The following is a 27,172-nucleotide window of genomic DNA, read 5'->3' as shown; positions in this document are numbered from 1 at the left end:
ACCGTTAAAAGCACGTCCCGTCGCACAGACAGCCTCGGCATTGACACAGTTGTGTATCTTTATCTGTTGCTGCTCTGGCGTGGGCGCATTATATTTCCACACATAGAGGCGGACACAGCGAAGGCAAGGCCACCTTAAAATCACATGCTGACATAACAAGAACGCTGCTCTCCACCCATATCCGAGAAGAGTGTGTTAAAGAGGTGTCTCACCTTCCCGTGTGCGCTCTCATTACCAAGAAAGACGCCGGTGTGCTAACATCACATCTCGGGACAGAGCTGCAGCTCCTTATTGGTCAGAGGAGTCTCGAGGTCTTTGTGCGTAACGTCGCGCGCTGCTGGACACGCACGGGCTTGCTTGGAGAATTCACAGAGAGACAAAAAAAAAGAAAAAGAAGAAGAAACCTTGTGGATATTGAAGTGTTTGGATTTATTTATCTCTACCTGGGTCTATTTTACATGCCAAAGCTGGGGGAACAGACTGGAACACAACAGACCTCCGCGCGAAGCTTTACAGTTTTCGCCACAATAATTGGTAAGTAGCTCAAACTTTAATATCAAATCTAAATTTAGGAAAAAACATGTTAGCTGTGACGCCTCGGACAAGTTTGACTATATTATGTTGGCGTTTGGTGGGTTAGAAATTGATTGCAGACAAGTAGTCAATCGCCGGTCGATAAAAGCATGTTGTGTAGTGATTGGATGAGCCACCTAACATGTAAATTCAGCGGACATGATGAACTTAATAAAGCCTGTATCGACGACAGGAGAATGCCACTGTTACTGTCATTTATAATTAGGAGTTGACAGTAAGTCGTTGCGGTTATTATACGTGTAGGAGCACGATAACGACCTTGTTAAATGACACTACAGAGGTGACAGCAGTGATATGAGTATAAAGGCACGTTTTTAGCAAACATTAGTTATTTTTCTTTGCTGTAACGTCCGAACTGAATGACCTGCCATTGTTAGATCCAAGTAAACTATGAATCACTTGCAAGTTTTTGGTTGTTACGCTTCCCTTTCTTGGCCACTGGGTGGTGACCGAGTATCTCCTTTTATTATTATTATGTTAAAGCCCCTGTTTGATGTTGTAGAGGTGAAGTCACTGTGGCAGTGAAGATGCATGCATGGTGATTTAAAAAATAATAATAAATAAAATCCCAATCAGTCTTTCTTCTCTCTGTCAGTGATCAAACATGTACTCGATCACCTCAGACCTTCAGGACAACATGAACTTGTGCAAGCCACACTGCTCCATGCATACATCAAATCCTACTTCATATGTAACATGTCGTTTAGTTTTACATATCCGCATGTGCAGTACGTTTTTTTTTGCGAATTAAACCAGCATCCTTCTTCCTGAAGAGAATACACCCCATCCAAAGTGTCATTTGCATACTATTCGCGATCCCTTTAATGGTTTCTGCATGCTGCTGAGGTCAGGGGAAAGAGGATGGCGTCAGCACTATTAATGTCATTACAGCCCATCTGATAACTTAGATTTAACCAGTGGAGAATGAAACCACTGGTCTTTACACCAGGCCTTTTTAAAATAGTGTTGTTGATCACTGGGCTTAGAGATGAAGCCTGATTAAAACACCGATACTGTCTCTGGTTTTATATAGTCTGTAACACAAAAGTCAAACATTCAAAAGACAACATTATGCTTATGTTTACATGGCCAGCTCCTTGTTTGTAGCTGTATCTATGTTTATATCTGTGTAACTGGAATCAGATTCCTTGTATGCAGAAAAAAAAGTGATTCTGAAACTTTGATTAATTGTTATGAATCATTTGAACCCACTCATCTAAAATTAGCCTGATGATCTTCCTGATATTTATTTTTTTGCAGTTTTAGCTGGTTTTTATTTTGAACCTGTTGCACATTTAACACAAAAACACACATTATATTTAGAGATGTGACCTGGCACGGATTAAAACCGTCTCTTTGTGTGTAGAGAAACCAACCTCAGCTAAAATAAAACACTAGTTGTGTTAGTTAATGTTAATCATAATAAAAAAAAGAAATAAATAGTGATAGCAAACAAAAGTAAACAACCCTAAAAGGTCCACGAACCCTCAGTTTAAGAACCTTTGCTTTATGCTGCTGTGGTATGGGCTCATATTTTGTTCTATGCTGTAATTTATTATGAATGGCCTAAACTCGCTTGCCCTCCACGTGGGTGTGGATCTCTTCCTCCTATTGGCTGAGATCAGCAGCGTCCTGAAGGAGCTCTTCTCTGATTGGTCGGGCTTTGCCTCGGCTCTGTGGGCGATGGTGGAAGTGGGATACTTTGTGACACTGTTCATTGTCGATATTTTCACTGGAGCTGCCGTGGGTATGAGTGCGCAGCGGAGAGCCGTATGAGGCTTTGCAGCTTACGGACCGTGTGTGTGTTTTCTAATCTAAAGCTTTCAGAAGCTTACAAAACACCGAGAGGAATTTCTATTCTTTTTTTTCCTTTTCTTTTTTTTTAATTAGAACTCGAAGCTTTTGTTTTAAAGGTCTGCGTAAATGCGCGTCCATGGCATTTTCTGCTGACATACTTGCGTTCCTGCCTGGCATTTGCCCATCTATGTAGCATTTAGGGAGACTTTTGTTTGCACTGCTGTAAAGGGCAACAAAGAGACACAGATCAAACAAAAGACAAAAAAGCGAGCCTTATGTAGTTGACTTTCCTTTGGGGGAATATTCTCATGATATCGACCGGAGAGAAGACGGACTGGGTTTTATTCTAAGCGAGAGAGAAAAAAAAGGAGGCACCGAGAGAACAAGAGAGAGAGAGAGAGAGAAAGCTCTCTGAATGCTGCCTTTGATTTGCAAGCAGAATACGGGACGGTAGCCGAAGCGTCGGATCATCCTCCTCTCAAACCCTCCTCATCGCCGGCTCTGCTCGTCTCCCTCCCTTCCTTCTCTGACTACAGGTTATCGGATGGACCAGCATCCCAGCGCCCGGAGCTGCACCAGTCGCGGGGCTTCGTCCTGTGAGGCCGTCCCGACTGAGCCCTCCATGAATCTGTACATCCACTCCACCACCGGCACACGCTTCGAGCTCTCCTTGCCCCTGGAGGAGACCGTGGAGGGACTGAAGAGGAGGCTGTCGCAGAAACTCAAAGTACCAAAAGAGAGACTCGCTCTGCTGCACAAAGAAACGTGAGTAAACCTCTTTTATGTATAAAAAATCCTGATTGGATTGTGTTTACCAAGCCTTTTATAAACACTGAAAAGAATAGTACCAACAATCATGTGCGCTTTTGTCCTAAAAAAACAGCCTGTATCTGTACTATACACTGAACATCGTGAGCCGTAATGTCTAGGCTAGTCCGCACTTTAAAAAAAAACCGTGAATAAATCGAGTTTAGGTGCAGTGCAGTGATATGTTTTAATCTATATTTTGGATTTATGCGTGGCTGAGCTCTCAGGAGCTTCAGAGACAACCTTGGCTGCTCTGGTCGTCAATACATTCAAGGAAACTACTGACCATCAGGACGCACGGTATTGGAATTACGCATAGGGGACGCACCGGTCACTGAAACAGTATTGACGGGCCGATCTGCAGACTTGCATTGATCCATGCCTCCTTCATTATAAATACCGAAGCCTGACTGAATTACTAATGCTGTGGGAATCAAACATGTTAAACATTGATGAGTAAAGTCACACGGACTTGGTAGCCTGTAATTTATTTACTCTGCTGCTGCTGCACAGGCATATTTACTGTTAATCTTTGACATGCTACCATATAATACACTGTGGGTGTGTGTGTCCTGCAATTGCATGAGGTTGTAAGTGTGATTTCCTGTAGTACATGGTAATAGCCAGTAACCTTGAAAGTATAATAACTCTTTAATGGTTTCAGTGGATTTCTTGGTGTGAGATATCGGCTGGTCAATTTCTCCAACGCTCAGAAAATACCACATGAAGCACACATGGGCGAGGAAATAGTTAAAAAAAACCTTTTATTATTTAAAACCAGCCGCAGCCTACAGTATTAGGCGGCTCCCAAATGAATCAGACACAGGTTCAATGAGCTAACAATAGTGCAGGTGGTGTTATGCAAAAACGAGAAGGGAGGTTTTTAGTACATGCAAACAGTCAGCATTGTTTTTCTGGCCCTCACCCCCATCCCACCCATTGTAATCACCCAATAAATCACATCATCCTTTAAAACCTGAACCCCCTCCCTCCCTTTTTTAATCCCCTCCTGTTCCTCAAACTGTAGACCTACAGCAAGTCAGTGCTGAGGGCCTTTGTTCAGCTGCATGGGGTGAGATTTGGGTCATGCCTGTACAGCAGGCTGTCCTAAACATCCTTCACTAAACTAAAAGAGGCAGGGGAGTCAGATGCTTGTCTGTGACTGCTTTTAATGCACCATGACTCACAAGAAAAGCCCATTCCCTCATTGTGGTGAAACAGACACTGCTGCTCTGCATCAAACACCGAATACTAAAGTTCTGGAAATGTGTTTACATATCACATGGTTTCTTCAGACAGCTGCCATTATTTTCTACTGTTCAATGTCAGTAATAGCTGCTTGTCATGCTGTTTATCTTTCCCCTTTAACTATTGTGGTTTTGAATTCAGCTCGGAGTTTCTGCTTCTCATTTGTACAACTCCAAATGCCAAAAGAAAATACTTACCTCCACTTAGGCGAGTGGCAGTGGTGCCAGATATCCACTGCGAGCAGTTGTCAAGCTTCACTATACTTGAAATTGAAATATGACAGCCTAATCAATACTTCTCTTTCATGGAGCTTTTCACCCACGGCTCTTTTCCAAACTAGTTTTGAAGTCTGTCTGCCCCCCCCCGACTGAAGGGTGTTTGTGTGCCTGAAGAAAGAAGATACTGTCAGCACAGTCTAATTATCTTGTTCTCTCCAACCCTGCAGGCGACTAAGTTCAGGCAAACTCCAGGATCTAGGCATCTCGGATGGGAGCAAGTTAACACTTGTACCAACAGTCGAAGCAGGATTAATGGTGAGTCTCGACCTTTCTGAATTTTCTTTGAGTTTGCAGTCTGAATATAAACAACAGATACTGTATATTAGCATTATAAACACGATGTTTGCTCTCTTCGCCGTTTTCATTTTTTAATACCTTTGTTTCTTTCTGTGCAGTCTCAAGCATCAAGACCAGAACAGTCCGTAATGCAAGCGTTGGAGAGTTTAACAGAAACTCAGGTAAGAGACTGATTCTCTGTAAATGTATCTACCTCAGTATCTTGCAACCTCAGCTGATCTTTGGGCCTTTTGTGTGTGTGTGTGTGTGTGTGTGTGTGCATGTTTCTATCTGTGCATGGGGGTTATGGAAGGTTGGAGCTTTGGTTAAGTACAGAGCAACACCCAGATATGACAGATACAGAGAGAAAGAGATGAGATGAGATGAGCAGGCTGCGCAAGCACAAGCCTCTTTGCTTGTCTAATCTCAGCCTCTTAAACAAGCCAAGCCAAGCTAGGCGTCCAGCGTGAGCTGTTAGGATATAATAAGCAGCAACACCCTCCTGTATCCTAGTAACATCTGTGATAGAGCATGTGTGTATGCACTTGCATGTCAGTGCAGGAAGCCGGGTGTACGCCACACAAGAAAGGCTTCCTTGTGAGCTACTGAGAGGACCAGCACATAACACTCGATTCCACCTTTCGTTTTCTACCTTTTATCTGTGATCTCTCTCCACTCCTTCTGTATTTCATGCTCTAACACACACACACACACACACACACACACAGACAAGTTTCCAGGAAGTGTGCCGTGGCTGCATGGAGATTGAGTGTAGTCTCGCTCACTCATAAATAGAGTGCTGGATCATCAGATGGCGGCCTTCTCACAGTATTAGCATAGGGTTCCTGGAAGCCTTGAATGCATACACAGCCGGAGTGGGGCCTACGCCCCGTACTTACAGTGAATATGTCCGCGTAAGGCCTGCTGAAATACAGTATGCTTTGAGTCACCGTGGCATGACTCACCAAAATGATCAATACTGAGAGTAAAGCGTAAAAGGCAAAGAGCTCTCCGCGCTGGCCGCAGAGCAGGGAGGCGATAAGGCTGAATGCACAGAGACAACAGTGTGACGTATGAAACACTCTGCAGCTGACTGACTGACTCAGATCAACTTCCTTCTGTAGAATTGGGTAACACTGAGATGTACGCAAGTGCATCAGTGATGCGCTGCTGACTGATGTCAAAACAGTACAAGATGGTGAAACTGGACGCTGATGTAAGAAGTTAAGTGTGTCAATCATGCAGCGGTTTACATCCTGTCGAGTTTGCCCAAAGAACGATACTGTACACTGAGTCATTTTTTTATTTTTTTATCAGAGGATGTAGGCTGTTCAGAGATAGTGGAGTGTAGTTTGGTACGGCTTCATTCCCCTGCTGATAATTTTATGGTGGAAATCCTGGCCTCGTCGCGCGTGTGAACTCAGCATGCGTCTCGTAGCACTGACAGCAGATGACTGCATGTGTGTAGGTGTGTGTAAGTGAACGTGTGCGCGTCTGTTACTGGATGTGTGTGTGTGTGTGTGTGTGTGTGTGTGTGTGTGTGTGTGTGTGTGTATGTCAGAGTGGTAGTGGGCTGGAAGCGAGCCTTGCCCATCATGTGGTACGCCCTCGCCGGGCAGCCTTGAATGACTGTCATTTTCACCAGAGGCAGATGATAATTCGACAGCGAAAGCCAGAAGAGCAGATTTCTCACTCTCCTTCCTGTGTTTCTATTACTTTTAGACTCGTTATGAGTCAGGCCGTGTTTTCTGAAGAATTGCTTTCAGTAAATTACTGCCGCATTCTTGTTTATTGTGACGGAGTTATGATCCTGCAGTGGGGTTAGAAGGGGGGGATGGTGAGAATGATAGCAGGGTAAAAGGTTAAAAAAAAAAAAAGAGGCATAAAGCTGCTTTAGTGTGTTTTTATCCAGAGAAATTGATTCCACTTTATAATTCATGAAGCGGAATGGAATGATATAGATTGCAGAGAGATTAAGGATCTGAGTAAGATTAGAAAATAGGAACACAAAAGCTTTCCCTCATTTCCTCCACCCCCCACCCACCCTAACTCTAGGGCTATCAAAAATCAATCAATGCACTTAGCTCTTAAAAGTGTCTGACATGATAACTGATATGCCCATACACCCAAAAATAGCCTTGGGGAGATGTGGGGTGGATGTTAGCCGTGATAGCTGTGGAAGAAGCGGGTATGAACCCCTGGACCTCTTATAACCCCTCCGCCCACCTGTATTTTGGTCATGGGAGGTTTCATTTCCAGATTGAGTGTTTTTTCCAGGAAGCGTGTGTATTCATGGTAGACCGGATGGAGCGGATCACCTTATGGCTTCTCCTTTATCAGGATTCTGGGGGAGTTCACAGTTAGCACCAACTAGCCGGGCCCAGCCAGTCAACCGAGCAGAACATGACAGCTTCCAGGGCTGCTTCAGACTTTTGTGGAGCAAGTTAGATAGAAAATGTTTTATGGAAATGGAGCCCCGGCAATTATCGAAATGGGTTTTCTTTTTCCTTCGCTCCGTCTCCCCTCTTTTCCTTCTTCTCCCCTCTCGTGTTTCTGCTTAACAGCTCTCCCAGGGCCCTATAATTTAAATGTGCTGTGGTTTGCAAGTCCAGCTCGCTGCCTCACTTTGACCGTGATGGCTGGCTTCTTCAGCAAGGACAATCCTGGCTACCCTAATTCCTCCTCTGGCATCTCACTGGACTTTTTTGCATGACATCTAAGCTGTATTAAGCCACTGCCTCCTGACAGCCCATCAAAATACATTCGCCTGCGCTACTCTCTCCTCATTCTGTCTGCTAAATAGAGGTTGTGTGTACAGCTTATATATGCAGTCATGCACAAGCACACACACACGCACACACACAAACTAGAATTGAAAGGATATATTTAAGAGGATTTCTGATCCTGCTCAGAGAATGAGAAAATGTCTGATCCTAGTAGTAAAATGAATGTATACTTACAAGACGGGCAGTGAAAGGGAAATGAAAGCAATATTCAGTATTTCTTGGAGTATGAAAACAGTGACATCAGCTCTCCATCTATTGATCTTGGTATTTGACAAAAAGAGAAGGCTTATATGTCCCTCTTAGCACACAGGGACTATTTGCTCATTGATGCACATTGATGTTAGTATAAAAGCCAACCAGGCAGGCAGGCAGGCATCACCCTTACCATCCCCCCATTGCCCTTCCCCCATGCAGCCACCTCTTTGTTCCTGTCTTAAAGCATGAGCACCAAACCTGCCCAGCTGACAAGCCCCTCGAACACACAACAATGATTGAGGGTCACTCTTTAAGTTTGGCTCTCCCCCACGACCCCCTTTCATCCTCCATACATCCATAGACATCAGCAATACCCAATAGAGTGCAGCTACAGTGGTGCATACTGGTTTCAAAATCAATGCACGGCCCAGCTGGAGCGAGGCTCAGCAGGCTGCAGATTGACAAATTTTGTCTTGAACACTAACACAGATTGCTCTGGGAGGAGGCTGTGTGTTGCCATTCCACATGTCCCAGCGGAATACGCTGTTACGTATCTGCTCTACTTTTCTCTGCTTCCCGCCGACAAGCACCTCCCGTCCTCACCCACTCCCCTCCTCCTCCTCTTCCTCCAGGAACGATATGGCACAGTTTTGTCATTGTGTCTAGCGAGCGGACAGATGCAAAACTCGTAGGATCTAACAATCTGTGGGGAGTCACCTCTGGGTCACCCTCACCTCATTTCCGCTCCGACTCCCTCAGGGGGTGCCACGTTGGGCCAGACAGGTGGAGGAGAAAAGAATAAGGGAGAGCTTTGCTTTGCACAAGTCATTCTGGAACATGTCAAGTTGATCTGTGTGTGTGCAAGTAGGTTTGAGGTAATGGGGAGGGTAATTACATATGCTTGGGTGAATCACAGATGATGAAATGCAGGAGAGAACCTAATGAAAGTAAGGAAATCATACCTAAATAGGACACTAGCAATGATCAACTTGTGCATGCCTGTGTGTCCGTACACGACTATGTGTAAAACAGCTCAATGCGCATGGTCAATATGTTTTCTTTTTTCAGTCCTGCGCCTCGTACACCCCCTTATCTAGATGCTAGTTAATCAGCAGGATTGACACTACTGGAAATCATTGGAGAGTAATTGTATTGAGGATTCGGGAGTGCAAGGAATTGAAAAATGAGTCAGTTTGTTGGTCAATATGAGAAGATCCTCCCTCTTTTCATAGCATGCAGCTCCCTCTGTCCTTCCCACTGCCATTGAAATGAAGGCTTTTTATATGCATGCTCTATAAGAGAGGGAGCCTTTAGTCTTTAGGAATGGTAATTTGCTTTTTTGTTACCTAAATGAAAGCTACAGAAATTAATTTGTTGCTGGATGTCTGAATCAAATTGTGTATGGAATGAAAGACAATGCCGATCTAAAGGCCCATTCAGTCCCCGCTCATGTAAATCCTGGCCTTGAAAATGGCATTAATAAGCTGATCACGCAGTATTTTTGGCCTTGAAAATGGCATTAATAAGCTGATCACGCAGTATTTTTTGCACCTGTGTAATCCCCTTTGTGATGCTTAAATGCGCAGTGGGATGGGGGGGGGGGTTGCCGGGATGGGTGGAGGGAATCAAGGTGTGCTGTGGGGCAATCAAGGGAGAGAGAGATTTTGCAGGGAATTCATTGTCCTATTGTATATATGCATCTGCTCGCATGTGTGTGTGTGTGTGTGCGCGTGTGCCAACATCCATTTTTAATGCCTGTGTCTTTGTGTGTTCCCTCATTCAGCGGCCAGGGGAGTCTTATTTCTCCATATCTGAGTCGTGACCGACATTGTTTGCCATTCCCTGGTGACACTGAGCTTTTGTGATTCAAGTAGCAGGCATCGTGACTAGTGGGGCTACTGTGTGGGAGGACGGAGGCCAGGAATGTCACGTCTGATAGCCACCACCAAGTCTAATGAAGTCAATTAGGCATATTCTAGTGGTGAAACAGAGAGGCAGGGGTCAAAACATCCAGGTCGATCCGCTAGATCACGCAAAAAACATACTGAAGAAACGTTCTTCGCACCTTCTACTGCAGCCATCGCTTACCGCCACTCTGCTCGCAGAGGACGTTCTTAAAAGTATCCACAGATTTGTCTTGCTGGGTACAGAAACAGCTTATCGTTAAGCCACGCTCTCACCAGTACAGGATCCCGATTGAACTGTATTAATCAGCAGGTATAAAAGGCCCCCGAGTGAAGTGCGAGGAGGAGTGTTAAGCAACAGTTGGAGATGATGCACGAGGGCTGCGGCTCGACAGGCTCGTACGTGCACGTGAATCGGCTCAATCTAGCTGACCAGTTGTTGGCACAGTTGGAGTGTGAGGAGTGGCTTTAGCTGGAACCCGATCATCCTGAACTTTGCCATTCTGATCTCTCTTTTCACTCAGCCGATCAAATTCAGTGATGGCCAGCTGGTCCTCTCTTGCTCTCTCTCTCTTCAGTTTCTTATCAGGCGGTATTACAGACGCCTATCTTTCTAATGGGGCCTTTGAAGATCCCCCCACACCCGTCCTCCAACCCTTGGCTGCTTTTAGGTTTTGGGGCATGATGCAAGTCATTGATTTTTTTTTTCTTCCCCTTTTCTCTTTTGAGAGCCTGTTATTGCATCTTTAGCCAATGTGTGTCTGCACAGAGACTATCAATAGTGTCCTGGTGCGATCAAAATATCTAGGTCGATAGGCGGGTTAATAAGCAGGTTTTTGAACCGTACCTTTCACCTAACGCTTCGACAGGTGAGCCGCTGCGATGGAAAACGGAACGGCTGGAGGAGAAGGCTTCCTCCTCTCAAGGCTTCCCTCTCTCCACCCTCCCGTCCCGCCTTCCAATCCTCTATCCTCTTTTCTCTGGCACAAAGCTGCTCAGTTGTTCATGAATGTCAGCTCAGTGCTGCCAGCACTCTCTATCTTTCCCTCCCCTCTCCCTCTCAGCCTCTCTCTCTCTCTCTCCCTCCCTCGCTCCTTATCTCCCTCCCTTAGTTCGCTTAGTGTGCAAAGGAAGAACGACTGCAAATGAGTTCCTTGAACCACAGGGACCCCAATAAATAAAACTGTCAGCCAGAGATGTCGAAAGGGAAAAAAAAAAAAAAAAAAAAAAAGAGGGAAGGAGCCAGAGGCACACTCACACTGAATATTTCATCACCCACCACCACCACTCTGACACCCTACCCCCATCGCCCGCATCCCCATCCCCCTTCACCATCCTCGCTCCCTCCTTCTCTCATGCCTTTCCCCTTTTTTTTTACTCCATCTTTTCTCCAGCCCTCCTCCTGTGGCTGCCCCTTATCATACTCTTATCACACACACCCCCCCCTCCTCCTCAATGCATAGCAACCAGAGCCTCCTCCTAAACAAAATACCACCTCCTGGACCCTGACAACTAAAACAAAATGGTTGATGGCGCTTGGCTCTGGGGGTCAGTTGTTAACCAGAGCGCTGATATTAAATGGAACAGCTCTTTATCAACACCTGTATGCCACTAAATAAACCCTGTCAGGACGTTGTTGCCCAATGCGATTTTTTTTTTTTTTTTTTTTTTTTTGTGCAGTGTGTGTGCGCGTGTTGTTTTCAGCAAACACACCTTGTCCTTCAGGCATGAGCTCCTCTTCGCTTTGCATACCACTCCTGCTGCATCAGAAAGAGAACAATGAATGGCTGGTTTTTCTCTCTCTGTCTGCCTTAACACAACAAAAGTGGGGCCCTCCACTCCCCTCGCCTTGCGTCTCTCATAACAAACCACTACAGACCAGCCATAAGAAAGCTCGCCTCTCTCGCAGGCTAATTTGATGCCTGCCATGTGGTATCGGGGAGCTCAGTAGGAGTACATGAATTTCATCTCGGTTGTTTTGAATAATCCACACTAGTCATTATAAGGGTAATCAAGCCTCCTCTCTGTTTCTCCTGCTGTCACTCTCCGTCTGCGTTTCTCTCTCACTTTCTCTCGCATGTGCGCGATAAAGCAAAAAGGCCCCGTTCAGCTGTGACATTAAATGGCATCCCGGATGATTCCTTCACAGTACAAAAAAAAAAGCATATAAACGCGTCTATGGCTGCTCTCAAAATGGACTCTTGTATAGCTATATGACCGAGCACAAATGCAGACGTTTATGCAGCAGTTGCACAAAAGCAGATCAAATCAAACGTGAGCAGGGAAGTGAAATACGATCTCACGCGAGACAGATTCTGCTGCCAGGTGTGAACTGTAACCTGTCTCAACTCGATGTTGACACAGTCTGGATATGTGTGGATATGGGAGAGGTCTGAACAGTACCATAGACAAACAGATACTCACTTCTCTCGGGGGTGTTTTCCCCATCTTCCTCCCTCCCTTTAACTAAACACTAGGTTGATGGTCTCCCTCGGGGGCCTCTGACTTTGTATGCGTGTGTGTGTCGTGGGCTGGCAAACTGCCGACTCATTCTCTTGACAGCTGTCAGTCACAGACACAGTCAGCACCACCTCCCCCAGCTTTTTTTCTTTTGTCCCCCCTCACCCCACCCACTTTTTTGGAATCTGCCTCCCCCTGAGGTCTCAAACAGACACACACACACACACACACACATCTTGTCGATCAGATGACCTTTTGTATATGGAGTTTCCCGGGGCCCTCTCAGGTAGCACCCTGCCCTGTTCGCCTTCTCACTTCACACCCCACCCTGCTGAGTTTATTGTCTTACCACAACGGGGTAATCATGGTGGGTGTGGACTTGACTATCAACAAGCATTAGTGGCTGAGTTTACACACCGAAAAAAAAAAAAAGGCTGAGTTTCTGTTTACCCTGCAGCATCCTTCATGCTGATTTGTGCTGCTTTTGAGCGGTTGATTATTTACATGTTGAAATGCAGCCATCAGATCATCCCAACCCCCTCGTCCTTTCACCTGCCTCTCTTCTCCCTCCATCCTCTTTTCCACACCGTGTCAATACCAATGTGCAAAGGTCACCCTGGTAACAGAGGCAGCGGTCGATATAGAGAAATAAATAAGCAGAAGAAAAGGGAGAGAAGTGATGGAGGGCAGTGCCTGGTGATTCACAGGGTTAACTACAGGCCAACATCTCACAAGCACACTCCAAAGGCTGTGGGGTCTGGGGAATGAGGCCTCTGCTCTCTTTCGCTGTCTTTGTATGTATGTTTCTATTACTTGTTTTCTCTGCTTTGTCATTATTCTCTCTCCATCTCCTGTCCTCTTTGTGCTCTCCCCTCCCCTCGTGTAGTTTATCGGTGCTGCTTCTGTCTTCCTGTTTCCCCCCCCTCCCTTCGCCTGTCTCTGGGGACCGAAAGCACACAGACTGTAGGGGTTGTTGAAACCTTTTTGGACAGAAGCGTCACTTCGTATTTGCCAGTGCTGTTTGTTTCTGTTTGCTTCTATTTGGGGAGAACCTGAGATGTCATTACTGCTGAGTCTTCAAGACCCAAAGAAGCTTTTTGACCCCCGAACGACACACACACACACACACAACTACACACATGCACAGTCTTGAGCAGTTAGTGGCAATACACAGCAACGGAGCCACAGGCATGCAGGACAGGGACAAGAGAACTTTTGTTGTTTAGTGTGAATCCTCCAGCCAAGTCGTGACAACACCACTATCCAGTGTGTATTTGTGTGTGTCCATCCGGGCCACGGGTGGGTCAGTAAAGGCCTCCACACTTGGCTCTTGTTAGCTGTTGCCAGAGCTCCAAAAATGGGCAGCCTTTCCAGATCCGCCGCAGACCCGCGGACAATCGGTCATTCTGTGTTTGAGAGGCAGGCGGGGTGTATTTCCTGGACGTGGGACTGATTTTTCAGGCCCCGGGCCAGACAGAAGGGTGGCCTCTGTCTCTGAGCTGAATGACACTGCTGACTAAGAACGGACTGTGGGGCAGTGGGAGGCATGCGAGAGTGGGCTCTATTTGTGTGTGTTTTCCAATAGGTCTCCTCATCCACCCGCTCCCCAGCAGATGTAAATAGGCCAGTGTTACAGAATAGTGATTGATTGCATGATGGGCTAATGTGGTGTGTCTGTGTGTCTATGAGAGGGGGGAGCTCAAAGCACTGTTGTGTGCATTTTAACTGCCATCCATGGTGCAGACTGTTCATTTACAAAGGAGGAAGTCAATATGCACGGAGGAGCTTTTCCTCTTTGTGAGGCACTTTTGCGGAATCTTGATGGAGTCTCCAAACATCAATAAATAATCTCATTAAATTGTTTATTTTGTAAAAATTCATCAATTTAATTCTTTTGTCTACCTGCAGGTCAGTGACTTCCTGTCCGGCCGATCCCCCCTCACCCTGGCACTGCGCGTCGGTGACCACATGATGTTTGTCCAGCTCCAGTTGGCGGCGCAGCAGTCTGGCGGTCCCCAGCTCCAGCACAGGCACCTCATCACCCGGGGCAACGCAGAGACTGCAATGGGACAGCCCACGGGGCAACCCCGTGTTCCCCACCCTCACCCACACTCCCACCACCACCCCCATCATCCACACAGTCACCCCAGCCCTCACTTGTCCCAGCCTCACCTGGTCCCTTCTTCCCCCTCTTCCCCGGGCTCCCCTTCCTTCCCCCTGCCCTCCACACACCACCAGCCGCTCCCTCCCATGTACCACCAGTCGCCCTCCCCCGCTCACTGTAGCCCCCCTACTCCTCCTCCTCCACCCCACTCCCCTCGCCCGTCCCACATCCCTGGAGGTCTTTTCCGCACTCCAGCCCATCACCATCATCACCACCACCACTACCACCAGCCTTCCTCAGGCCAACCCAGCCATGACGTCGGCCAGGCCAGCCCTGTAGCCCCGGTCCTCTGCCCTGAGGTAAGCTTCAAAAATATTGTTTGTGTATCTAAACTATTATCTTGCGGTAATATAAAGTGCTATGAATAAAGTGGTAGAAAAAATAGCTCTAGTTTTACATAACCAATGTCATCAAAGGCACTTAGCCTTCTCATGAATGAACATCGGCGGTGATGGGTTATGACTGTTTGACCCGAGTGCCATGCACAACTAAATCAACCTTAATTAAATTGATTAGATTAGCGGGATATCCCAGCAGCATGAGGGCGAACCCGTGGTTTACTCAGGTCTGGAGATGGTTCGCATGTGATGTGTATGTGTGCGCTTCCAAACCACAGTGCACTTAGTCATCACTGGAGTGCAGCCTGCTTTCCTGAATTCATACAAACAGGCCAACACACACATAAACAAGGAGAGGCATGGCATCCATATGACCTCATCCTGCCCACTGAGATGAACGGGGGGAAAAAAGGGGGGAGAAGATAAAGAGCTGGAGAGGAAACGATTCAAAGGGAGGCAGATTTAATGAATTGGAAGTGGTTTGTCACGTGAAGACTGATCACTAACCTCAGCGTTGTCAGCCATTTACCATTAACCTTTAAAACTGTTCATTTAATTTTGGATACCTCTAAGAACAGCTGCACACACATGCACAAACACGCTTACGTGTCTCCACCGACCAAATTTGCTGTTTATACTTTCTCTACCTCCCCGAGCTCCAGCCTATGGAAAGTGAATAAGAACCAGATGTCAGCGGACTATGTGGGAGAGATGGCAACAAGAAAAACAGAAAGACAGGCCAGTTTAGTAGTGAGAAAACGGAAATAGCTATTCCTCATCAGGCTTTCACACGCGTAACACACAAACACAGACTTGCACACAAACACAGAGAGACCTTTGCCATGGTTTTGATTTCACTTTCAGATGTCAGTTGAGTGATCCAAGTTAAGGTGAAGGTGAAGTAGTAGGGTTGCCAAGTTTGGTCTTTCTCAGGCTTGAGGTAACAAGATATCCTGGGTATTTTGGGGCTATAGTATGACAGAAAGCTCAGGTTTCCAGCTTTCTTGAGTTTCTAATAACCACCAGCCTTCACTGCATAGTTACTTACACAGTGCAAATAGTATTTACAACACCTTAAAGTAAAAGTCACTTACAGAACCCAGGAGAGCTCACATTCTATACTGTGTATACGAGGGGTATAGGTCAGAGCATGCCTTCGACATTTCATAGCTCGTAGAGTGTCATTTCATGTGTACGTTAACACAGTATGGGATGTAAACTTTGCTGCATACAGATTGTGTACAGCTATGTTTTCACACGGTTTTTCCACGCCACAGAGCCTCACTTTATGCTTATTTTTATTTTATTTTTCCAGGCTAACTGCAGCACCAACAGCCCCAACAGTGGCACCAGTCCCTCAACACGCTCCCGTAAACCGGGCGCCATCATTGAGAGCTTTGTCAACCACGCTCCCGGAGTCTTCTCAGGGACCTTTTCAGGTGAGAGGACACTGAGCCGCCATTAGAATTTATTGCTGCTCCGAGCAATACACATGCACACAGTGAGATCCAGCTGAAAGCCTCTTTTATGAGAATTTGCATACTTCAGAAAAAACATGCAGAAAATTAAACACAGGCTCCTCTGTCTGGTCTCGGGGTCTGTTGTGGGCATGTGTGCGTATGAATGACCTTAACTGCTTTTCTTCTTTTTATTGAAAACTCACCATGCATCTTTTTTTAATCTTCCTCAGGCACTTTGCACCCGAACTGCCAGGACAGCAATGGGCGTCCCAGACGAGATATTGGTACCATCCTGCAGATCCTCAACGATCTCCTGAGTGCCACACGCCACTACCAGGGCATGCCCCCCTCCCTTACCCAGCTTCGCTACCAGACCCAGTGTGGTTCACCCACCTCCCCATCTCCCTCACCGCCTCCTTCGCCCCCAGTTGCCGGCATGACGGGCCTATCTGCCAAAGCTACCTCTGTGCCCGCCAGCAGCCCCAGCAACCCTCCGCCGACTCTTCATCCGCTGGTGCAGTGCCAGAGCCAGATCCGCATGTGCAAACCCCCTGGTGAGTGACTATACACCGCATTCCCTCTACTCATGTAAGCATGTCAAGAACACAAACAAAAACACACGCACACACATTAAGTTATTGTGCATCCATCGAGGCAGATGTTCCTGGGAGTTGTCACAGCTTTGCAGGGGTGTGTGTTTGTGTGTGTGTGTGTGTGTGTGTGTGTGTGTGCATGTGTGTGTGTGTGTGATTTTTGCAAGCTCTGCTCATACATTGCAACCCTGCAAAAAATGTATTCTTATTTTTGTCTTTTCTGTTTCTGTTCTCGCTGCACAGCTTGGTTAACTAACAGTGACTTTGCGTCAGCCTTGTTCAAGCAGACATTTTCATCTTTAAAATACAGACAAAGCAAGAGCAGGAAAGTCAGATTAAAGAACAAAAAACAGTCGTGCATGTGCGTCTCCTGGGTTTTGTGGCAGAGGAGAAGAGGAAGCGATGGGAGGAGGAGGAGGGGAGGGGTCTCCTTAGTAATGCAATACAAGCTTCTACAGACCTGTTCAGTCAGGCTTCACTTGTCAGGCAGCAGAGTTGGCTTTGTTTTTGTGCACCAAGGAGATAGGTTTACCCCTTCAAGCCTGGGCTGGGCTATGTTTAGATTAGATTAGGCTTTGGGTGGTTTAACCTCCCTCTTAAAGAAGAACTGCAGCTGGGGCATGTATGGGCTGGGGCAGGTGCTGGAGTTTAGATGATACCGTTTCGGGACTGGGGTTGAGTGTTTTAAAACCTCCTTTTCCGTGCAGAGACACAGGATGTTGAGTGTCAGACAGATGTCCAGAATAGATAACATTCAGTCAGTGTTGTAAGGTTAGACTGGCTGTGCTGAGAGAAACAGCATTGTCCTCCGCTGCCTCCTTATCTCTCGTGGAGGAAATCGAGCTAGTCTTTGGTGAGCTGCTGGTAAATTTAGTTGAATAGTCTTGTAGGGAGGGTCCTGGAGAACAGTGATTAATGTTTAATGTTTTTCTTTTGTCTGAAAAAGCAATAGCATACATTTGTTTGAGTTTGAGCAGTTGAATACAGAATGACCGGGAATGTCCAGTATTCCTTTGCATCACCCTGGGTACCCTTACAAGTGTTGGAATAACACAGGCTTATTTTCCTAACTCAGGGAAGACCTTTCCTTCCCTGCCATACCCCCTCCCCGCCCTTCCCCTCTTCTCCCACCATTGTCATCTCTCTCCCCTCGTCTGCACTCGACAGCCCACGCCGACCGTTTCTCCCCATTTGCTGTCCAAAAAAACAGCCAATGTCTGTAAAATCCATCTTTCTTTGCCTCTTCCTCCCTCCCATTTCCATGCCTGCGTTGTGCATCAATACATTGTCTGTGTTCGTTTGGCCTTTAAATAGATAGATTTATTCCAAAAAGCAGCTCTGAAAAGAATTTGCTTTGTGAAATAGAGGGCAGTGAGAGGAGGAGGAGGAGGTGGAGTAGGATGCGGAAGAGGGGGGTTGTTAAAACCACAACACTAAGCCTCCATTCATCATACGGGTGTTTATATCCTGTCCATCAGTCTACCAACTGCCCACTGATAAACCAAAGGCGAAGTGAAAAAAAAGAATGGGTGAAAGAATAGCCTGTCTAATGTCCTTTTCCGACTTTCCTGTCGCCGTCCAACTTCCTGCTCACAGTGTACACTTCCAGAAAGTGATGTGAATTGGTAACCGATTCCGACTCAGTACAGTTCACTGAGACAATAGACAGGCTGCGTTCTTACTTGTACCCCGTTCCACACGGTGTCCTGAGGAATCTGATGAGTAAGCGCTCCCGGGTAGTCTTATCAGCCGACACCTGATGGAAGACTTACTGGACTTAACACCGCAGCTTAACACTGCTTCACAGAAACCTGCCTTCATTCAGCTACAGGAATAACCTGCACTTCCCATCTGCCAGAATGTGTTTGTGCAGTCACACTCTAGGTTGAAGCAGCCTCTCGAAAATGTCACATAGCCTGGCTGTCTCCGGAGAGCCTTTACCCTTTCCACTGCAAGTTCATGTACGAGGGGGAGAAGACAAGCGTAAATAAGAAGCTTGAACATACACACATGCGCACACACTCGACCGCAAATGCCCGGTTAACGATTCGGGCTTCTAGCTTGGTTCCAAGGCTTTGCTGTGCAGTATTGCTGAGTGTGGGGATATGTCAGCCCAAGACTTGTGTTGGGTTTGAACAGGAGGGCTTTGGGTTGGCCTGGCAGGCTGATTGTTAACTAAATTCCTTCACTGAGTAGGGTGGACCTCCCCGGCACCCCCCCGCCCATCCAGCTCTTCAGCCCCCTGCCCGGCCAAACCTATTGTGCAAGGGCCAGGGACAGGGGCTGCATACAGGGCACCAGGCTGAGCCATTGTGGGGCAAAGGAGGGGAGGGCTATGGGATTATAGGGCCTGCCTTTTAGTCCCACTCTCACTGCAGCTGCCTTAGTTCAACACAGACCCACAGAGAGGGGCAAAAACAGGGGCAAAGTTAACTCTGAAAAAGCTTCTCCAGCACCCCCTTCCTCTTCTTGTGTGCCTTTCCGCATCCCTTCACTCCCCCCTCCAGTCCCCCTTTTCGATTTGTCAGGTCATGTTAGCTTCGTGTTGGCTGGGACTGGGAAACCCAAAAGAGGGAGGCGGGAGAGAGAGAGAGAGATCCTTCGCCCTTAACCCCATAAGAGTCCTGTATTTAAGCCCTGACCTTTTTGGTCGGGGTGCCACACATTATCCACTGGTAGGCTTTACACGGCATACACGTGGGGGAGGTTTTGGTGCGACACACGTGTACCGGTAACCCAGCCACGCAGTCTGCACGACGCAGAGCTATCTAGCAAAGCCAGCCAAGCACATCAGGTGCCCTTTCATTGTCGACAAGGAGAGAGAAAGACAGAGAGAGAGAGAGAGAGAGAGAGAATGCAAATGAAGTCTAAAAGTCATTGAAGAGCTCGTGTCCCTGCAGGGCTGTCAGTGCCCTTTCTCTGGCTGTCAAAAAGCTCATATTAGCTCCGATCTGATTGGCCGCTTCTGTTTGCGACCGATCGGTTGGTCAGTTTTTTTTCTTTTCTAGGAAAGTCTTCCCAGATTTATGGCTGACCTGTGCTCCAGAGTGCTTTCTCATAGAGATGTTTACCTGTTGACATTGAGCTAATGGCTCTTAAATGCTTGACTTTGATAGGTCAGAGAGATATGAACGGAGCGTTTGCTCCGATTTATCGATCTTCTACCCGTGAATTTTTGACTTCCAATAACCGCCACCTGCTTCACGTTCAGCAGTTCATTTGAACTCGTAGCCACCGTCACGTGAAGATAGTACTCCGGGGTATTAATTTAATATTAACCCATGGAATGGAGAAATAATAATACTAGAGGAAACCGAGGCTGACTTTGCTGCAATGTGATTTTCTTTCCTCTCCTTCTTCTCTTTCTTTCTCTCCGTCCACCCCTCCCTCTTCCCCCTGGTTCCCTGGGTGCTGAGCAAACACAATGTTCTCTCTGCAAGATCACAAGACTTATCAAGGCAAACAAACAAACAACAGCACTAAGACAACTGCAAATGAAGGCCAATCTTTATACAATCAATAAAAGGAGAAGCTCCTTTAATCTCCCTGTGCGTCCTGCACACTGCAGCCCTCCTCCCCTTTTTCTCTACCTCCATCCTCTTCCTCCTCCTCCTCCTCCTCTTCCTCCTCCTCCTCCTCGTCCACCCACCCACTCCTCCCACCCTCCCCGCGTGCTCCCTATCTCAGTCCTCGCCGTGTTGCTGGGCTGGGCTGAAAGGCAAGGAAAACTGACTGACGCATCGATTATTCATAGATCACCCCTTCTTTCTCTCTCCCCTCCGTCTGTTTTTCTCTGGCTCTCTCCGCAGTGCTCCGTGTATTTACAGGGCCTGTGTCAAAGTCTTGAGACAGAGAGAGAGAGAGAGGAGGGTTTTGGGGATGGAAAAATGTGCTGCTCGGGATTGAGTTTTGGTTTGATTGGCAGGCATGGGAGTGGTTAAAAAACGAGGGGAGGAAAATGAGTCGAGCGTTAACTTTCTCTCTGCGCCCTTGACCCGTCTCCTCTTTGATATCTTTCTAAGAAAAGAGCTGTTGGTGCTTCATCCGTCTTTTCTGTGTCACGCAGGGTTGTATATGAACACGCTCTCTCTCTCTCTCTCTCTCGTTCATTCCATACGTCTCTTGCCCACCTCTCTCTCTGGGTCCTCCAAGGTTATTGTGCTCACGTCAAACCCCAGTCTCTGCATCCAGGCTCTAGGCCAGCCTGTGTGTATTTGTGTGTGTGTGTGTGTGTGTGTGTGTGTGTGTGTATAGTCTGTCCTTCTTAGCCAACCCTAATAATAGCCCTACTGTCATAAACATAGTCTGGAGATCCTTGCGGCCAGCTGTGTCCGGCCCAGCCGCCCAGGGCTCCGGTAGTGACGCTGATGAATTGCCACACACACACACACACACACACACACATACACACAAGTTTGGGGTAGCTCCAAGCACATTTTCAAAGCCCTTGCCAAGCCAAAGGCCAAGACCCACAGCACCACCACAACTGCTCTTTAAAACTGTGTTATATATTGTTGAGTCTTCTTAATGTAGAAAAAAGATCATCATTTAGTGGACTACCTTGGAAAAAATAAATAAAGAATTTAAAACCGAGACACTGAGAAATCATAGCAGACAAACAGATTTTGTAAGTAGGCATGTGTTGGCTTCGTGCCGTTTCATTGTGTACAGCCATATTTCGACACAGCCGAGGGGCGGTTTCACTGTTGGCTAGTGAGGGAATAAGGGGAAGAGGGAGGACTGGAGGGGGAACAAAGCCTTGCGGCAGCGTATATGAGTGTCACATGGAGCAGAGGCAGTGGAACAATGGCTCTAATGTAGGAGAAACCCCCCCTTTGGCATACCCCCCTGTTCTCTAGAGATGACATGCTGCCCTCACACAGCATCTGGATGCGCACACATAACGTTGAGTGCTGTGTGAAAAAAAGTATTCTTCTCTGTTAACTCCGGAGCCACTGTTCACATCCTTTCTGCCCTCTCAAAAAGCAGCATTGAGGCTGCTCCACGGCAGTTTAGTTCTTTAGTATGCACTGCCAGACTGTGGTGAATATTTATAGCTGTAAAAAAAAGGGGGGAGGAGGGGGGGAATCTGCACTGCTCGATCCGATAAGCAAATGAGGGAAAAAGGTAAATTAAGCCCACACAGAGTCCGGATTTCATTCCGATGGGGGGGAAGAGCAAAGGAGGGCACAATCGATTGGGAAAACTGCCACCTACGGCTGATCCTTTACCCTCCACCCTCTTCCTCCGTCCTTTTTTTTTCTCCCCTCTCTTTCCTATCCCCCCCCACCCCCTCGCCCCTGGGGGAGGAATTCCTTAACCCACATCGCCACCGCCACCGCCCCCCCTTCTCCTCTCCTCTCCTCTCGCCTCCTGCTTCCCCTTCTTCTTCACACTGCCCCACCTAGCTGTCTCTGGGGAGAGATGGGGCAAGAGCTGGAGGAGGAAGAAGAGGAGGGGGTGCCCTCTGTGTATATGTGTGTGTGTGTGGGGTAAAAAGGGGGGAGGTGGGGGTGAGGGAAGAGGAGGGGGAGCCAGGGTGGGTCAATGAGCTGAGAGTGGGAAGCTACAGCCATAATAAAGAAAAAAAAAAAAAAAGCAGAAAAAAACCCAATCTCTCCCTGTCTCTCTCTCCGCTTACAATTTCCATTCGCTTGCATTTTCTATTGAAAGCCAATAGCGTTGTCCTGGGCCCGAGATGGATGGCTGCACTAGAGCTAAGGTTTAATCAATAGGTCTTTTTAATTTGCCATCGATCCACGTTAAAAGCTACTGCGGCTGTTGCTGCTGTTTCTGAGTGTGTGTGTGTGTGTGTGTGTGTGTGTGTGTGTACGTGCACGCACCCCGCGAGTGTGTGTATATATATACGTGCCTGACTCTACACGTTGTGTATGTGTTTTTGTGTGAATACATGATGTACCCGAATGCGGATTTGAGTGTCTCCGCGTGTGTGTGTGTTTTGTGTTTTGGTGTGCAGCAGAGGCAGAGATGGCCGCTGTGCTTCGGTTTATTGACATTCTAGCCCATTATTTAATTATTTAATTCCCAGACAGATACTAATGGAGCTGGCTAATAGATTGCGGTTGCTTTCCTTTCCTTCCAAGCTCCTGAATATACGCATAAATTGAATTAGGCTCGACTCGGCCACTGTAGGAAAGCATTCACAGTGCGATGCAAGGCCTCTCCCTCGGGACTGTATTCTCCTATAGGCACATCAACAGCTAGAAATGCACTTAGTAGCACACCCAGTCACTGAGGCATGTCATCTGCAGTTATGTGTGCGGATATCACAGGCTGCTATCAGAATGTGTCGTCTCTGGCTTGTGTTGGTATGTTGTTGGCCTTGCTGTTTGTTCTCAAGGAGATTCAGGTCTAAGAAGGTCTCAGACACACACACACAGAAGCACACAGACATGTATTGACGTTCTTCTCCATGCTGATTTTTCTAGCTTCTGTTCTGTGTAAATACCCGACTGACCACCTTTCCTCTTTTTTCTTTTTCTTCCCCTTTGTCCAGGTGACCGTATTCGTCAGACCGAGAACCGTGCAACTCGCTGTAAGGTGGAGCGCCTGCAGCTGTTGATGCAGCAGAAGCGCCTGCGCAGGAAGGCCAGGCGGGACCAGCGTGCTCCCTATCAGTGGCTGCCCAACCGGAAGGCCGGACGCAGCAACAGCAACAGCAGCATGTCCAGCGAGGGCTCCCTGGACCTGGACTTTGACGATTCAGTGTGGAAGCCCGACGTCAAGGCTGACTTGAAGTCTGAGTTCGTGATGGCCTGAACCGTCTGAATCCACACGCCGGGGGATGGATTCAAAGACGTGCAAAGCATTGCTTGGGATTTACTTAGAGATATATTTTGAGGGAGTGGATTGGCAGGAGGTGACAAAGAACTGTGCAAAGAGGAATTCAAGGTTGTCCTTGTGACTGGCGTCTGTCACATGAAAAAAAAAAAAAAAAGGCTCCCTGCAGACTTTAATCCCATTCTGTCATTCACAGTTGACCTTGTGAAAAAAACAGCAACAATAGCAACAGAACTTTCTTTTTGATGCTTGGATTTGGACAGGCAACAACCGGACTCAACAGTGTACAAGACTTTTTACGGTATGATTACAGAGACTGTATCTGAACTTGAGCATAGCAGAATTCAGTGGGTGGTGGTGGTGGTATTTTCAGATTTTGTTTTCTAAGATTTGTTTTTTTTTTTTAAAAGCGCACTCTGGACAGCAATGAAGAGATCCACACTGGACTTATTAACAGGACAGGAACACCCGAGGCCTCAGTGTTTCCTAATCACAAGAATGGCAGAACTGCCGAACTATGGATTATTATTCCAACGGGCATTCTTATCGATCTCAAAACTCACCAACCAGAGTCTAGTTTTTACCTGTTACGGGGTGGTTAAACTTTTTTTTTTTTTTTTTTTTTTTTTTCCATTTTGAAACATATTATTATATTTTATAAACAAAAAATATGTAGCATTGTTCACAAAGCATTCAGGTTTTCATATAACAGTTCAAAGTAGTTGTTGATTTGCACATTTTCTTGATTTATAACAGCTGGTCAAAGTGTGCAAGAAGGAGGAGGTGGGGCCTGATATAGAGTAAAAAAAAAAAAATGAATATGGAAGTATTGATATCAACCTCAGTGACATAGGGTATCGATAGGAATGATTAATGAATAAACAAAAATGAATTAATATTAACAGAAAGTGCTTTAGAGGATTTTAAAATCTTAAAAATGTATATGAAAAAAAAATCTATTTTTTATTTCTCTTCCTATCTGCTGTTTTCAAAAAACAGCAGCCCTCTGTGGCTTTAGTCAAGTCGTTGACTACCAACAAATACGTACATCCATTCAATCATTCATTAGCTCATCCATGAATTATAATAGTCGTCTAGCCACAACAAATGATACTGAAAGATAAATTTCATCCAGCCCACCTTCATGTCTTACAGACCTGAATGAACTTGTGGAGGGTTTGTATTAGTTTGTGTACATAAATGTGACAACTGGCAAAGGTTTATGAGGGTGTGTGTATGTTTGACTTTAGTGTAAAATGATTTAGAATATCCCATGTTTTTTTGTTTGTTTTTTTGTCCGAGGTTGTCTTCTCAAAAATAACCCCCATAGTTTCTCAAAATCCTGAAGATCATCTGCAGTGAATGCATGGGTCACTACTTTATATCACAACAGGATAAAACGTTCAAATTCTTAGTTGGTTCCCAGTTTGAGGCCCATTTAATGTGTACCTTTTACTACAAGTCCTCATAATAATGACTCTATTTTTTTATTGGCAAAGAGGGAGAAGAAGTGGGATCTGTATCCAGCATCATTATCTAGTGCCTCCACCAGTACATCCATTGACATATCAGGTTAGGCCTTTCACAGTTCCGCTGCTACACACGGGGACGATTCAGATGAGAAAAAAAAAAAAAAAAAAAAGCAAGAGGGGAAAAAGTGACTTTTCTTTGCATGCAGAAGTGTGAATTACACTGATCTTTTTTCTATTGATGGAAGAAAAAAAAAAAGAAACTGGTGCTGTGGGAATGAAGGTTAACAACATGCATGAATTTGTGAAGAAAAATAATCAATGCTGCTTTTGTTGGTTAGGTTTTTTTTTTTTGTAATTTTTAATTTTTCAATGTTAGAACAACAGTGTCCTGCTCAAGTATTATGACGCAAAACCAAAACAGATGAAGTTGAAGTGTGGACTCGCGTCTTGCTCAGCACTGAACATTCCTGTTGTGTGACAATGAAGATGATGAGCAAAGAGCAACTGACTCTCTCTCTCTCTCTACTCCCCGAACACTGGTTTTACCCCCCATGACTCTCAAGGACCCAGACGGCCTACGAACTGTTTAGCCACCTCCCCTCCTCCCCAGCCTGAACGCCAACCGAGGCTCGCATGGACACGGTACTCTCGCAGGGAACCAGCGGACTTACAGTACTGTCCGTCAAAACCTACCCCCGAGAGAAGCATCTGGTCTGTCTCTTTGTCTGTCTGTCTGATCGATCGACCACCCTACCACAATTGCACTCCCAGAGATTGCAGTGAGAGATTACCTTTTTGGTGAACCTCATCTTTTTTTTAAGTGGCCTTACCTTTCACTAAAAAAATGAGACACTTGGGGACAATGGGGGCGGGAATGTTTTTTTTTTTCTTCTTTTTTCTTTTTTGGTTTTTAAACTTTCTGTGTGCATCGTTGTCGGACTTGTTGTCATCAAGGCGCCATTTTTGTCACTGAAGACACTGGGCATCTGTCGTTTAGTGCTTTTAGCTGGTGGAGTCTCTATTATGTCAAGGCTTCTGTGCCTTAAAAATGTTGCCCTTGCTGTGTCAGTGTCAGACTTAAGCTTGTTTTCACTGGTTGATACACAGGACTGTAAGTGTTCGCAGCCATGAGAGTCGTAGATTTTAGGGGTAAAGCTTGTTTGAGTGAATCAAATACTATTCAAAAGTTGGTGTTGTTCCTCAAACGCAGTCTTTGTCCCGTTTCGTCATTGTGTTGCCATGCTTGTTGGTCTCCGTTGTCCGAACCTCACATCCCTTTTTAACTCACCCACCAACAAGCTGCAAAAAGCTACAAATCTGTGTAACTTATGTTAACTGACAAAGTTTACACCACAGTACTTAGATGGCAAAAAAGAAAAAAAACAACAACCCTGATTCAGAATAAGAAAGGTCCTCTGAGGACTCCAGACTACATGCACTTCTGTTTCCTTGGATCCAAATTTTTTGAAAAGGACAATTTATCCCCTGCCCCTCCCAAATTTTATTTAATTTTTCTTTTGTATATGTATGAACTATACTCTGTGTGTGCCTCACTTCTGTGTGAAACTCAAAAAGATGAAACAAAACAAAAAAGATGACAAAAGCATTACAGAGAGGATAAAAAACAGTATGTTGGTGGAATTCTGATCACGTCATTTAAGTTGCCTGTTCTTTCTTGTAGCCAACTATTGAAAATAACAGGATTCAAGAATACAATTTACAATGTTCTAGCTCTAGACCGGTGTAGCACATGTGTGACTGTATTAATTTATGAAACCAAAATGGTAACTGTGAATTATGTATTTCTTTGTGCATTTTTTTTTAAAAAGCGGGGGAGAAGGTTGTCGGGACATGGCAGCAGCTGATACTCGTGTCCGGAGAAAAAAAAAAAAAAACGTTTTTGTTTTTGGTGGAATATAATGGAAACGAAACATGTTTCCGAAAATGGAAAAAAATGAAAAAAAATGACCAAAAAAAAAATGGAAAAAAATTGAAAAAA

At 46.0% G+C, this 27,172-nt stretch overlaps 1 protein-coding gene across 2 annotated transcripts; it reads left to right on the top strand.

Annotated features, from left to right (window-relative positions):
- Nucleotides 1–220: 220 nt before the first annotated feature.
- On the top strand, nucleotides 221–27,172 carry midn (midnolin). 2 transcript variants are annotated; one of them, XR_003464013.1, is made up of 9 exons: nucleotides 221–534; nucleotides 2,928–3,156; nucleotides 4,892–4,979; nucleotides 5,120–5,182; nucleotides 14,254–14,808; nucleotides 16,163–16,286; nucleotides 16,538–16,861; nucleotides 23,418–24,002; nucleotides 24,112–27,172. XR_003464013.1 is itself a non-coding variant. In XM_019272391.2 (8 exons), exons 1-8 carry the CDS (start codon nucleotides 459–461, stop codon nucleotides 23,678–23,680), a joined length of 1,722 nt encoding a protein of 573 aa, XP_019127936.1. In that variant the 5' UTR covers nucleotides 221–458; the 3' UTR covers nucleotides 23,681–27,172. The 2 variants fall into 2 exon arrangements, 1 of the variants encoding a protein (XP_019127936.1); XM_019272391.2 differs by having other exon boundaries at nucleotides 23,418–27,172.

Source organism: Larimichthys crocea, chromosome XVII, assembly GCF_000972845.2.
Source record: "Larimichthys crocea isolate SSNF chromosome XVII, L_crocea_2.0, whole genome shotgun sequence".
In the NCBI taxonomy this organism is placed as follows: Eukaryota; Metazoa; Chordata; class Actinopteri; family Sciaenidae; genus Larimichthys; species Larimichthys crocea.
This window is presented reverse-complemented; position numbering and strand designations above follow the sequence as displayed.

Bases quoted from the DNA above. Each gene is read 5' to 3' on its own strand.
- midn (XM_019272391.2), top strand. From the start codon at position 459: ATGCCAAAGCTGGGGGAACAGACTGGAACACAACAGACCTCCGCGCGA. The intron at 5,183-14,253 runs GTAAGAGACTGA...GTCTACCTGCAG, and splicing joins AGAGTTTAACAGAAACTCAG to GTCAGTGACTTCCTGTCCGG. The intron at 16,862-23,417 runs GTGAGTGACTAT...CCCTTTGTCCAG, and splicing joins CCGCATGTGCAAACCCCCTG to GTGACCGTATTCGTCAGACC.